This window comes from Nothobranchius furzeri, chromosome 2, assembly GCF_043380555.1.
Source record: "Nothobranchius furzeri strain GRZ-AD chromosome 2, NfurGRZ-RIMD1, whole genome shotgun sequence".
Taxonomy (NCBI): Eukaryota; Metazoa; Chordata; class Actinopteri; order Cyprinodontiformes; family Nothobranchiidae; genus Nothobranchius; species Nothobranchius furzeri.
The window spans coordinates 21791535-21805725 of record NC_091742.1 but is presented as its reverse complement, the minus strand read 5'-3'; the positions used below and the strand labels follow the sequence as shown (position 1 = coordinate 21805725).

Sequence of the window (14191 nt, the reverse complement as noted above, 5' to 3'; positions counted from 1 at the left end):
CAGAAAAAGCACAAATCTTTTACTTATTTATCTTGTCTTCTGTTGAAAACTGTAAAGATCTTCCTATAATCCTAGGACTTTAGTCAATACTTTCACTTTAGTGCACAATAAAGACTGCTATAAAATATATACTATTACATATTCCATTACTTTATTTACTTACACTCAGTGAAAAAACCTTTCCATTTCATTGGGTGTTCGACTACTGTTCTAAACACCAATTCATATATATATATTAGTTACATATATAGTTTTAAAATTTATTTAGATATATTTTTTATTTATGTTTTTTTATATATAATTTATATGTATATACATATTTTATATATATTATATATGTAGTGAAAATTAACATCTAACGAAAAACTGCAATAAACATGTTTACTTCCGGTGCAAAGGTCAAAGGTAACGATACCGCCCTGCAATTGGCTTATTGTCAGTGTTCTCAAGTTTGATTGGACAGGAAAATACACGCCTTACATCAGCGTGAGCGACCACAACAAACTAAATAACCTACAAGGTCAGAAATTGTTTTCGCTTTTTAACAAAACCAAATAGTTAAATAGTCATTTCCCATAGGTTTCTTTTAGCTCCTGTAGCTAATGCACTGAAACGATTATTGTTCTATAACAAGTGGCTATAGTTAGCTTTATGCTATTAGCTTTCCTTTTATTTGTTTATTAAAATGTCACAGTTGGTTATTTAATCTGAAATGTCATTTATTCGCAGCATGAAAGCGTAATTTATGAATTAGTGTCTCTTATTGTTGCCTATTCTTATGTATGTCTTCTTTGTTTTTATGTAGAGCTGCAAAACATTTAGCTTAGGTAACGCTGCAGCTGTTAAATTATTTCAGAAATGCGTATTTTAATTTAAACGCACCCACGCAAACCTGTTTAGCTATTTTCGAGTTTGTTTATTGTTATGTAATGGAACATGCTCATTTCTATCGCTTTGCTTTTACACTTTATATAAATTTGCGACGCTACATTCAAACTCTTAAAAGTGAAAACAAGCTGGTGATAAACAGGAAGTGTATGCATGAGAGTTTGAGGCTGCTGATTCAGGGAAAGTTGACCAAATTTCAGGATTATTTAGCTGCTGTGGTCACATGTGAAACTACCAGGTCCAAGAAAAGGAAGGGAAAACCCAAAAATGTGCCACTAAACATTAAAAGTGACAGGAATTTGGTTTATTTCTGTTGTAAAACAAATACTGATATTATTTTAATTTCGCAAAGTAATTATTAGGTGACAGTGTGAACTCATGTAGTAAATGAATATGTCATCTTTTCCTGCAGGTCATCCATGTTTGTCTGACTGAATCTGTATCCAGGATGCTGACGGCACACAGGGCATGTGCAGCACTGGCTGTACGAAGCTTGTTTGGAGCTCCATTGTCCTACACACACGGCTTTCAAGTTCACACTTCAGTAGCACGTCCGGACCGGGTTGAGCTGCACCCAGAGTGGGCCAGCTTGGCTAAGAAACAGCTGAAGGGAAAGAACCCAGAAGACCTCATCTGGCACACTCCAGAGGGAATCAGCATCAAACCAGTATACACCAAGAAAGACTCAGAAAAACTTGCTGATGAACTGCCGGGAGTGTTTCCCTACACTAGAGGGCCCTACCCCACCATGTACACTTACAGACCTTGGACAATTCGACAGTATGCCGGCTTCAGCACCGTGGAGGAGAGCAACAAGTTTTATAAAGATAACATTAAAGGTAGATCTTTGATTTTTATTTTTTTTTGCTGACGAGAAGTTTTAGGGTGCATACATCTGCATCATTGTTCAGGTAGTGCTGCTTGGGTTGATTTTGGTCTGAGTATTCAGCCTCAATCTTCTAACATTTAGCTTTTAACTGTAAAGAAAGAGTTTAGACCCAAAATTCTTCAGATAATTTACATAAAGCCCACATTACTGGGGACTCAAAGGTGACTGGATATTTGGATCAAATGCTGTTTAATAGATAGGTGTGGGCTGCATAGTGGTACAGTTCTTAGCTCTGTTGTCTTGCAGCAAAAAAGACCCCACAAAGGTAGACAAGCTTTGCACGACCCTACACAGTAGAGGTTAAAGATAACCACCGAATGATTAGACAGGTGTAGAATTGGTAAAACACAACTTACCCCTGTGTGGTGGTTAAACACAAGATTCCTTTCATGAAAAAGAAAAGATCTCTTTACAGCTTTGTTTTTTTTTTTTCAGAAAGGTGGGCAATACTGTTTTTGCCTGCATCTGTGTGCCGAGGCAGCGGAAAAGTCACATTTCTGTTAACCAATCAGAGGCGAGATGCTTGCATATCATGAATATTAATGAGTGAAATAGATTGTGGTCATAACTTTGATTTATTCATAAAAAGAGTGTTTTCTAGCGCGTCCTTTGTTGTGCATTTCTTTATGCTATGCTAACCATGTTTTCCATACATTAACAGCTACTGTCAAAGGCAGAAAAAAAACTGGGATGTGCAGGTGTATATAGCGCACACATATAGAATAATGTAAAGTGGCTCCCTGATGGCTGTAGATATACCTCAAGTAGTGTATTTCAATATATCTGCAGTGATAAGTAAGAGGTACTACTTCACAATCTAACAGTTTGCAAACAATAACTAAACAAATAAATAAAAAGAACTTAAAATGTTTCAGCAGTCCTCAAACTGCTGAGAGAGTAATTAAATAAGATCTATTTGTAAAACCGTACTCTTATGTCTTTAAGAAGACATACAGTCCAAAGAATTTGCCTTAATCTTTAAGACATGTGGAGACTATAAAGTTATGCATCACCTTCCATGACTCTTCTAATGTTCGAGTGTTTTGACAGAAGGTGGCAGCATCTGATTAAACTAATCTTTCTGCTGCTCAAAGGCAGCAATGGTGGTTGGAGACTGCTTAAAACACACAGGCGGGGCAAAAATGAACAGAATCTTTTTTTCTGTCTTTAATCCGTTCCCTTTTCTGATTTTTCCATTTCAGCTGGTCAGCAGGGTCTGTCTGTGGCCTTTGACCTCCCAACGCACCGCGGTTATGACTCAGACAACCCCAGGGTTCACGGTGACGTGGGCATGGCTGGAGTAGCTATAGACACGGTGGAGGACATGAAGATGCTCTTTGACGGAATCCCCCTGGAGAAGATGTCCGTCTCCATGACGATGAACGGAGCTGTCATTCCTGTGCTGGCCATGTTTATTGTCACCGGGGAGGAGCAGGGTGTTCCAAAGGAAAAACTAACTGGCACCATTCAGAATGATATTTTAAAAGAGTTCATGGTACGAAACACCTACATTTTCCCCCCGGAGCCTTCCATGCATGCCATTGCAGACATTTTCGCCTACACCTCTAAGGTATGTGACAAAAGGTAGTAGGTTACAAAGTATTATTCTTATGTTACGATGATTAAACGCGTTACTGTGTCCACAGCACATGCCCAAGTTTAACTCCATATCCATCAGTGGCTACCATCTTCAGGAGGCTGGTGCCGATGCTATCTTAGAGGTAGCTTACACCATAGCTAACGGTCTGGAGTACTGTCGAACGGGTCTGAAAGCAGGTCTGACCATCGATGAGTTTGCTCCAAGGTACTTGACATCCTAGTTTCAATGGTTCTGTTGGGTATCGACAATCTGTGCTGCTTTAATTTAGTCTGACGTAGGGATGGGTACCGAATTCGGTACTTTTTAAGGTACCGACCGAATTCCACAGTACCGAATGTACACCGATTCACTTCATTTGAAACGGTGCCTCGTTTCGGTACCCGTCCACAACGAGAACTTGCCTAGACAGCTGCGCAAGAGCGTTATATCGTCGGTCGCTGCGAGCGAGTTGTAAACAGAGCAGCATGGTAGAAAGAACGCACGCTAAAGCTTGGGTCCACTTCACTAAATGTGATGGGTAACTGGGTGATGATGAAACCAGCGACAACGATCTAAGTGAGACATCATCATCTTAATCTGCTCCGGTAGGTAAATAAAATGTGAGATAACGTTAGCTTGATTTGTTAGCTTCCGTTTCACTAATAGTGCGTTCGCTTTCTCCGAACTCCGAAATTCCGACTAGAAGAACATGAACGCACACTAAAGTTTGGCTTCACTTTACTAAATGCGACGGGTGATTGGGTGAAGATGAAACCAGTGACAACGATCTAAGTGTGAGGCATCATCGTTTTAATCTGCTCCAGCAGCTAAATAAACTGTTTAAGATTACGTTAGCTTGATATGTTAGCTTCCTATGCCACCATTGTTATCAGCTAATGGTGCGTTCGCTTTCTCCTCGGAAATTCTAACTTCCCAGTAGGAAAAATCAACTGAAAAAGGACGGCAAAAGGAATGAAGATACACAGTAAATTTAGTTCACAGTAAAGATGTTTGCTTCAGTTTAATTATCAGCTTATAAAACTACAAGGACGATGTTAAAATACAAACTGCTGTATGTTATTTATCGTGATATTTATCAAATATGGTTTTATATTGAGAAAAATATATATTTAATTATAAAAGAGAATTAAAATATGAAACACTCAAAAGTATCAAAAATTGGTACAGTGAAGTACCGGTATCGATTTGTAGGTACCGGGAATTAGTACCGAATCGATTCAGATGTCAAAGGTACACATCCCTAGTCTGACGTATTTTAGATTTTTTCTTGAGTAATTTTTCTGTTATGGGATGGAAGTGAAAGATCAAGTGCTTTTAAAAGGAAATTTCTCACAATGAACAGACTTTCTGAGCACAAGCGTTGACTTAGAGGGTTTTCTTCCTGTCTGTTTTGAGCCTGTAAAATCCAACTGCTGATGCTTCAAGAACCAAACTATTATCTCCACAATCTCTGGATTGGGTGCTGGTGGGTGAAATCTTATCAGATTTCCTTCCAAAACAGCTTGGACGTCTCAAAGGCTCTTCGTAATTTCCATTCAAAGCCTAATTTCCAACTCTTTACAATGTCTTCATGTCCTGATAATTTGCTACATTTCCTGTTCAGACTCTTTGTGTTTCTACAGAAAACTAACATTTCTAAACCGTCCCAAACGTTGGAAAGATTAGTGATGGGAAAACTGTGCTGCTAGCCTGGGCTTACCACCAGATGCGTAACATAACAGACACGCTTTTACTGTGACCTCAGCGTTGTGTCTCTTTGTACGGGGATTGTTTCAGATGTGAAGCATCAGGTGAAAAGCCAGGGTAATGCAGGCTTTCCACTACTATTAACATACATGAAACGTAATATATAAGCTAATCGCTGCCGTCATAATCAGTGGGTTTCAGAACCATCAAGGTAAACTGGCCAATCAGCATACAGCCAGTGTTAATTTTGTTTACAAAATATTTTCTTTTTTTTTTTCATGACAAAGAAATTTTTTGCACCTTTTTAAAAAAACTAAACAAAAACTAATAAATATACATTTATAAAGACTAAATTATGACAAATAATGATCGTCAAATAATAGACAACAATGAAAATTCACAGTAATGAAAATCCAATCAGAAAAGATGGGAAAACAGAAAAAAACAATCAGCAAATACAACAGGCGGGACTAGAGAGTCGTTTCACTAAGTGCAACAAAAACGTCTTAAACGTATCAGCAGCTGTCTTTACAAACACGTTTATGCTTGAATCTTTAAAGGGACATTATGGAAGTTTGACAGCCAAAATAATAAATGTCTTCTTCATACATTCTCCTGCAATGCCCTGGTCCTGTAGAATGAGCCCTGGCATTTTTACTGTGATTGCCTGTTTTTCTGTAAAATCACAGAAAAAGAGAGATGCTCGGGTCGAGCAGGCTGCTTCATGCGCGTTCACGCTCAGGCATAGCCCGTAGCATTTGCTATCCGTAGCTTTAGCAGCAGAGAGAGAGGCAGTGCCACTTTGTCGCTGTTCCTAACGCCTAGTGACAAAGCTAGCCACATTTCTGAGGACCCTTAGCTACTTTCTGTAGAACTTTCTTCTAGATATTTCCTGCTAATTAGCAACAAAATAGCCATTTTCGCTTTGAACCGTTCTTTGAACGTTGTTTCAGCTGTCATCAAGGATATAAAAGTTACAGATATAAAGGACGTCACTGGCGCTTTAGCTCACCTTGTAAGATGTCTGATTCCCATGCAGAAGACCTGGGTTCGATTCTGGATGTGAACATAGTTCATTTAGAGTTTCTTTTTTACATTATGGTATATTTTTTTACAGTAAAATGCCCAAATTTTTATTTGAGACTCGCTGAACGGCATTGAATTCACAGATAAAAAAGATGTGGGTTCAACTTTCATTTTGGAACAATTTTTCAAGCAAGGGAAGGGAATGATCTGAGCATGCAGGAGGACTGACCCATCATAAACTTTTGTCTGCTGTGCTGAAGAGAAAGGTACAGAACCAAATTATTTAATTAATTAGCTGTGCGTTCTCCTGTCCTCAGTCCTCCGGGCCACACGCACGCACGCACGCACGCACACGGGACTGTCTCAGCTGTTATTTTCATTAAGGAGTGTGCACGTACAGCATGCGCGTCTCGTGCACGAGCCTACTATTGAAGCTGCCGTAACTTTTGGCCTGAGGGGGCAATCGCGAGCATAAAAATTCAACAGCCCGTAAAGTCCCTTTAAGAAATCAGATGCCATCGGTTCTGGAGTCTGGACAGGTGTTGTCCATTGATGAGGAGGAATCCCGTCACAAATACAGAATCTATGTGAAAATGAATCTGACAAACTGGACAAATTACTGTTTAAAAGCACATACATGGTTCACAAAGCACCACCTCAGTGACTCCTTTCCACAATCTGATTATTCATCCCCAGCTGCTGTAGAAAACAATCAATGAAATCAAAATAAACTTAATTTACTGCTTTTCCCCTTCCCGTTTTTCCTCTCTGCTGTCTTCCTTCAGTTACGTCCATTGGTGCACCTTTGGTTCTTCGTTCACTCGTGTTAACTGGATGTTTTCCCCCGTTTCGTTTATCCTTTAAAGCTGATTGACTCTCACTTACTTACATGCCTCTGGAGCTTCCTGTTGTGCCTAAAGTTGTTGAAAGATACTGTCCTTTATTTACAAGGAGCCTATGACTTTGCCTCCTCTCCGTGCTGTTAGAACCACCTTTGATTTATAATTAAACTTCCACGACTGATTTGAACTGTTCGTCTGTCGTGCTGGAATGAGTTTAAAAGCATCGACTGGTGCACAAGTCTGAATTTATTGTACATTTTCTCTCTTCCTGACAAGATAAAAATATGTTATTTACCCTAATCTACTGTCCAGATCCATTCTAACTGGAAACATTTCAGGATGTTAAGAGAGAAAAGATCAAAGGAGGACTGTATTTATGCCATTTCTACAAATTCAGATTCCAGAATCATTAGTTCAAACAATTCTGGAAAAGGTCCTAATCCGTTACCCTCAGATGAAATGAAATTAGTTTGGATGTTCAAGCACCACCAAGGCTAAAGTCTACTTTAATCCAAAAACTGAATCTTGTCATCGTGGACCGAGGGTCTTTTGTACGTTTGTTCCAAATCAAATTCCATTGTTTGGTTCTTTTCTGAACACACAGAATTGATTTGTTTTTACCTTTTTTAGCTGATACGTTCTGGCTAACACTGTAGCCGTTGGTGGCGTCACTCCTTCTCTGGCAGGCAGCGGAGGACGATGTCGCCCTCCGCTGCTCATGTGGACAAATCAAAAGCCTTTTGTAGAACGGCTTTATGGTCCCTTGAGAGGAACGTTGAGCTATTTAGCCACTTTAACACAAAGAATGTTCGAAGGAGTCCAAGTGAGGATTTCAAACTTTATGTTAAACTTCGTTCAAGCTCCTTTCACAAAGCGAACTACCTTCAATTTGTCATTTTTCAACGTATTCATTACTTTATTGATTGATTATTGTGTTCTAACATTGTTTTATCAGGTTGTCCTTCTTCTGGGGTATAGGGATGAATTTCTACATGGAAATAGCCAAGCTGAGGGCAGCCAGGAGGTTATGGGCCACTCTGATTAAAGAAAACTTCCAGCCCAAGAACACCAAGTCCCTCCTGCTGCGCACCCACTGCCAGACGTCAGGCTGGTCTCTCACAGAGCAAGTAAACACAAACCTTCACTGTTTTCAATTTGCAGTGTTGATCGATTATTTTAAATATCTTGATTCCAAAACCATTTCTGAACAAAATGTAAAGTTGTAGCCTACTCTGATTGATGGTCACTCATTCTGCAGGATCCGTACAACAATGTGATTCGTACCGTAATCGAAGCCATGGCTGCTGTGTTTGGCGGCACCCAGTCGCTACACACCAACTCTTTTGATGAAGCTCTGGGATTACCAACGGTGAAGAGTGCCCGCATCGCTAGAAACACCCAGATCATTGTCCAAGAAGAGTCAGGCATCCCTAAGGTGGCCGATCCCTGGGGGGGCTCACACATGATGGAAGCTCTGACTGATGACGTCTACAATACTGCTCTGAAGGTTCGTCAAACCAGAGAAGCTTACTGAACATCGTTTTGGACTTTATGCAAGTTTGAGATTAAAAGACTCCAGTAACTCGGCGTGCTGCGTTTTATAGTTCATTAAAGACATCGAAGAGATGGGAGGCATGGCCAAAGCTGTGGCAGAGGGCATTCCAAAACTTCGGATTGAGGAATGTGCGGCACGAAGACAGGCTCGCATTGACTCAGGTACTGCAGACTGAAACGCTAACATGAGTTTGGGTTTCCTGTCTCGTTTCTTATCCTCGTCGCGTTGCTTTAATCTTTAATACAACGTTATGTTTTCATTTGTTCCTTTACGAGGTAAAACCTGACAAAAGTGGAAATGGCCTAAAGCGAAACAGGGATCGGCTTTTTATTTAGCTTTTAAGAGGCATTTTGACTGGATGGCAAAAGAGATGGTTTCAAAGATGCTTGTTCCCGAATTGGCCGGTTCGAGAGTCGGCTAGAAACGGAATCAATCTGGAAGTAATTCTTGCTTTATTGAACTCATTGTTTATAAACGTTGGCAAATCAGAATTTGACATGTTTTGAGGGTTTTACCAAGCATTCCTCCAAAGACACTCCTTCTTCAGATACAAAGGTGTTTAACACGTAACAAGTATCTTATTGTAATGTGTATGAGTGTAGATATTGATTAACTAGTTAAATCAAACACACACTGATCTGGTGTAGATGAGATCTGAAATGGATCATTGTAAGGGCAATATTCATCTTGAATTCATTGATTTAAGCACAGATTATTCAAACATTTGATTTAAACATCTTGTTCATTCAACACTAAGCTTATGGGTTGTAAAGTCATGTAGGAGCTTCAAGTAGGTTTGATTTTTATTCATGGTGAGGAATCGGCAGTCTGGCTTTTACAGAGATTGCAGGACCTTTGCGGGAGACCTTGAGTGAGAATGTTTATCACTCCTTGCAGCCGCAAGGACCGTGGCAAAGGTCTGTTTGGATTTGGGTGTCCAGACAGATGGTGTTTTTCTGTCCGCAAATGAAAGGTCATTATGTGGTCCATATGTAGGTGAAAGTTGACCACCTGGTACATTACTCCATCCGTCCATCCGTCCGTCCGTCCGTCCATCCATCCATCCATCCATCCATTCATCCATCCATCCATCCTTCCTTCTGTTCTTCCATCCATCCATCCATCCATCAACCCAACCAACCATCCATCCATCCATCCATCCATTCATCCATCCTTCCTTCTGTTCTTCCATCCATCCATCCATCCATCCATCCATCCTTCCTTCCTTCTGTTCTTCCACCCATCCATCCACCCATCCATCCATTCATTCGTACATTTATCCATCTTTCCTTTTCATCCATTTGTACATTTATCAAGCATTCCATCCATCCATTCATTTGTGCATTTATCCTTTATCCAACCATCCATACATTTGTCCATTCGTCCAACTATCCATCCATCCATCCATCTATCCATCCATGATGAGTGAATATTGTTTTGTAGATTTTTTTTTCTTTCTTTCTTGGTCCCTTATATTCTAAATCAAAGAAACAGGTCTATTTATCACTTTTCAACCTCCTTATATTTATGTTTATGGTTATTTATTTAGCAGACGCTTTTATCCAAAGCGACGGACAATTTTTAACCTATAGGGCATGTTGTGATCTGTGGGGGAAACCGGAGTACCCGGAGGAAACCCACGCATGCATGAGGAGAACATTCAACTCCACGCGGAAAGGCTGCAGCCGAGTTTTGAACCTGCAACCTTCTTGCTGCGACGGAACAGTGCTAACCACTGTTAGTGAGTGAGTAGCGGAGGATTTCAGCCCCACATCCCAAAAACAGAAAATGGATGGATGGATGTTGCATTTTTATAAAAAAATACTTTTTACATTTAGCTGGAAAATATTAAAATCTATTGAAGTAAAAATACTGTAATTTAAAATAACTACTACTAGTCACGTTTTCAGTAAAATAGCTCTTTTTTGTGTAAATGTTGTATACATTTACTTTCCTGATTTGACCCGACACGTCTGAATTTGTTCTACACCAAACAAAACCAGATCCAATTATGAATAATATAAACACATTACCTTCATTGTGCACAGCTAGAAGAGATGATCGGCTCCTGACTCTGCTTACATCGTCAGTCCACTCAAACACATTAGACCATTTATTCAGACTTTTGAATCTTACTGATCTGAGCTCTGTTAATAAGCTGTCTCTGCACGATAGACAGAAACGAACACAAAAGCTAATTTTCTACCTCCTTATCCATGTGGGTTCTGTTTCGTTGGGCGTCCAGCTATAATTAGCTGTAACAAGACTCATTTCTTCTTTTTGGAATATTGGTATAAAGATCCAACAGAACAATAATAAGGTGTTCAGTCTGGTTTATTCACATCTCATTGATATTCATTCAGTGTCACCTTGTTTCAGTGCATCCGGAAAGTATTTATAGCACCTAATTACGAAATGAATTCAGTTCATTGTTTTGAAGCTTTGCACACGTCTCCTTGGGTAGTTTTGCCCATTCGTTCTTACAGCACCTCTCGAGTTCCATCAGCTTGGATGGGAAGCATTGCTGCAGTCATTTTAAGGTTTCTGGTCTGGGCTCTGGCTGGGCCACTCAAGTACATTCAGAGTTGTCCTGAACTATTGAATTGTTACAGATGGCGCAAAGCCAGGTCTTTTACAACAAAACCAGACGTTCACCTATGCACACACACACACACACACATTCACACGCATGTTTTCATCCAGGACGTCTGTACATTGCAGCGTTCATCGATCCCTCTATCCTGTCCAGTCTTCTTCTTCCTGGAATTCACACCAAAAAGTTCAGTGTTTGTTTCCTCAAAACAGAGAATTTTGTTTCTCCTCGTCTGAGAGGAGGTGCTTTTGACGAACATCAGGTAGGCTACCATGTGTCTTTTACTAAAGAGTGTCTTCTGTCTGGCCACTCTACCATACAGGCCTGATTGGTGATCTGCAGCGCAGATGGCTGTTCTGTAAAGGTCTCCTCTCTCTACAGAGGAACGTTATAGTTCTAAAAGAGGGACCATCCGTGCTTTGGTTACCCCCCAACTAAGGCTTTTCTCCCCGATCATTCACCAGCCAGTCAGGTGTAGCAAGATTCCTGGTGGTTTTCAACATTTTCCACTGGTGGATGTTAGAGCCCACTGAGCTCATTGGGACCTTCAAAGCAGCAGAAAATGTCTGTACCCTTCTCTAGATTTGTGCCTCGAGACAATCGTGTGTCTGAGGTCTACGGATGATTCCTTTGGCTTCGTGGTCGGTTTGTGACTTGCACTGTCACTTGTGGGACCTAAGGCTAGGTTCACACTCCAGGCCTTGATGCTCAATTCCAATTTTTTGAGTAAATCCAATTTTCTTTCGTGTGGCTGTTCACACTTAACTGAAATTCAACATCAAAAACTCCAGTGTGAACGCTTCACCACCACTGACCCGTTCATGGTAAATGGTAAATGGCCTGTATTTGATATAGCGCCTTCTAGAGTCCTGGAACCCCCCAAGGCGCTTTACAACACAATCATTCACCCATTCACACACACATTCACACACTGGTGGGGATGAGCTACGATGTAGCCACAGCTGCCCTGGGGCGCACTGACAGAGTTGAGGCTGCCGAGCACTGGCGCCACCGGTCCCTCCGACCACCACCAGCAGGCAACGTGGGTTAAGTGCGTTGCCCAAGGACACAACGACAGCGACAGACTGAGCGGGGCTCGAACCTGCAACCTTCCGATTACGGTGCGAGCACTTAACTCCTGTGCCACCGTCGCCTCAATTTCAGGATCAAACCAGTCACGTCTACCGTTTTAGGCTGGAAAAGGTTCAAAAACTATAATCAATGTTACTCCTTATTCTTGCCATCTTCCCAAATTATTGTTCACTGAAAATGTTCCTGTATTAAGTTTATTCATGGAGACACCCCCCCCCCCCCCCATCCCTCAAGGGACCAATACCGGGGAGATGCTTCGCTCCAGCACCTCCCTCTCTCATGCTTTCCTATGTTTTTGATTCCAAAACTTGACAGGATGTCCAGACAGACTCCTGAATCTCTCTGTTGGTGCTTCTCCTCAGGAACGTCGACACACAACGCTCGCCTCCGCTGATCAGGGCTGTACGAGGCAGATGAAATGCAACATGACAGTTCAGACTGCAGTCGCTTCCATATTTAGTACCTCATTTGAAAGTGAACTGGATCAGATTTGAAAAAAATCAGATCTGTGCTCTTCAGACTGTCAAAAAAACAAAAAATCAGATATGGGTCTTGTGTGGGGAAAATAAATCAGATTTGATGCACTTTTGCCTGCAGTGTGAAACTTGCCTTATAGACAGGTGTATCCCTTTCCAAATCATGTGTGATCAGTAGAATTGATCACAGGTGAACCCTTAAGCTGCAGAAACATCTCAAGGATGACCGGTGAGAACAGGATACACCTGAGCTCATTGTGAGCTGAACCACATGCTCTTATGTATACAGTGATCCCTCGCTACTTCGCGGTTCGTTTATCGCAGATTCACGACTTCGCAGATTTTTTCTTTAGAGCCCTATTCAAGGGAAATTCACAGATTTGCGGTATTTTTCACCGATTCGCGGTATTTTTCTATGCGAAATATCAAGAAATTCCTGTTTTTTTTCATAAATTTCATCATAAAATGCACTTTTTGTATTAAAACTATAAAAAAAACAAGTAAAAAATTTTTTTCTTGAGTTTTACCCACAAAAAGAGAATGTGATCATACGATAATTCAATATAGAACTGTATGTCAGACTGGTCGGCTGGATTCGGGAGTTGAGCTTGTAGGGAGCGTGGTTTCACAGACTCGGAAGTGAGAGTGTCCGTGAAACGCCGGCTCACGATTTAATCTAGGAAACCACCGAGCGTTCAAGCGTCAACGAAGTGACATGGAAATGCCGGGCTTTCCAGAAGTAAGTAAGATAACTTACTATGAGCTGATAGTTTGTGGGATGGATCGGTAGGTTGGAAACTCTGATCATGAATCTGAAGACACGATGACTGAGTGGTGAGTTGGAAAGGCGACTTCCGTTTATAGCTGCGGTTTGTGACGTAGGTGCGACGTGGAGGGAATCCCCGTGAGGGGCATGCTGGGAGTTGTGGTCCATAGTGGAGGCTGGCTAGCTGGAAGAGGCTGGCCTGGGAACTTGGGTTCTGACACTGTACTGTAAATATGGTGTCCCTACTTCGCAGATTTTCACCTATCGCGACCAGGTCTGGAACGCATCTACCGCGATAAACGAGGGATCACTGTACCATACCATACCATAGTTTATTTATATAGCACGTTTAAAACGCAGCATGGGAGCTGCCCAAAGTGCTGCACAGGCTAAACCAAAACGCCACCATTCTAAGGAGCTGAAACAGAAGATAAAAATACCGATCAAAAGCAGATAAAACATGATGAATACTAAGAACACAATCAAACACTGAAACGAGTCACTGTCTAAAAGCCAAATTGTAAAAGTGGGTCTTAAAACGAGATTTAAAAACCGCCAGTGATGGAGCCTGCCGAACTCCAATGCACAACGAGTTCCACAGCTGTGGGGCAGCATGCACAAATGCTCGTTCACCCCGCGATTTGCATCGCATCCGCGGCGTACACGGCAGGAAAAGGTCAGCCGACCTCAACGTGCACGTGGGTACATGTGGAGTGAGCAGGTCAGAGAGATGAGGAGGTGCCAGGTCGAGTGCTTTAAATACAAAAGTCAATAACTT

General features: G+C 41.2%; 1 protein-coding gene and 1 long non-coding RNA gene across 3 annotated transcripts in view; one reads left to right on the top strand and one right to left on the bottom strand.

Moving 5' to 3' along the window:
- Positions 1 to 379: 379 nt before the first annotated feature.
- Positions 380 to 14191, top strand: part of mmut (methylmalonyl CoA mutase) — a 25627-nt gene continuing 11815 nt past the window's right edge. The window contains exons 1-7 of the mRNA XM_015948176.3: positions 380 to 520; positions 1301 to 1727; positions 2980 to 3347; positions 3424 to 3581; positions 7887 to 8058; positions 8190 to 8438; positions 8536 to 8647. Of these exons, the coding sequence (XP_015803662.3) occupies positions 1337 to 1727; positions 2980 to 3347; positions 3424 to 3581; positions 7887 to 8058; positions 8190 to 8438; positions 8536 to 8647 (1450 nt within the window). The 5' untranslated portion in view covers positions 380 to 520; positions 1301 to 1336. The remainder of the gene's footprint in view (positions 521 to 1300; positions 1728 to 2979; positions 3348 to 3423; positions 3582 to 7886; positions 8059 to 8189; positions 8439 to 8535; positions 8648 to 14191) is intronic.
- The window catches only part of LOC139063341 (uncharacterized), a 17789-nt gene continuing 14705 nt past the window's right edge, over positions 11108 to 14191 (bottom strand). For both annotated transcript variants that reach the window (XR_011516716.1, XR_011516717.1), the window contains exon 3: positions 11108 to 11246. This is a non-coding gene — a long non-coding RNA (uncharacterized lncRNA). The remainder of the gene's footprint in view (positions 11247 to 14191) is intronic.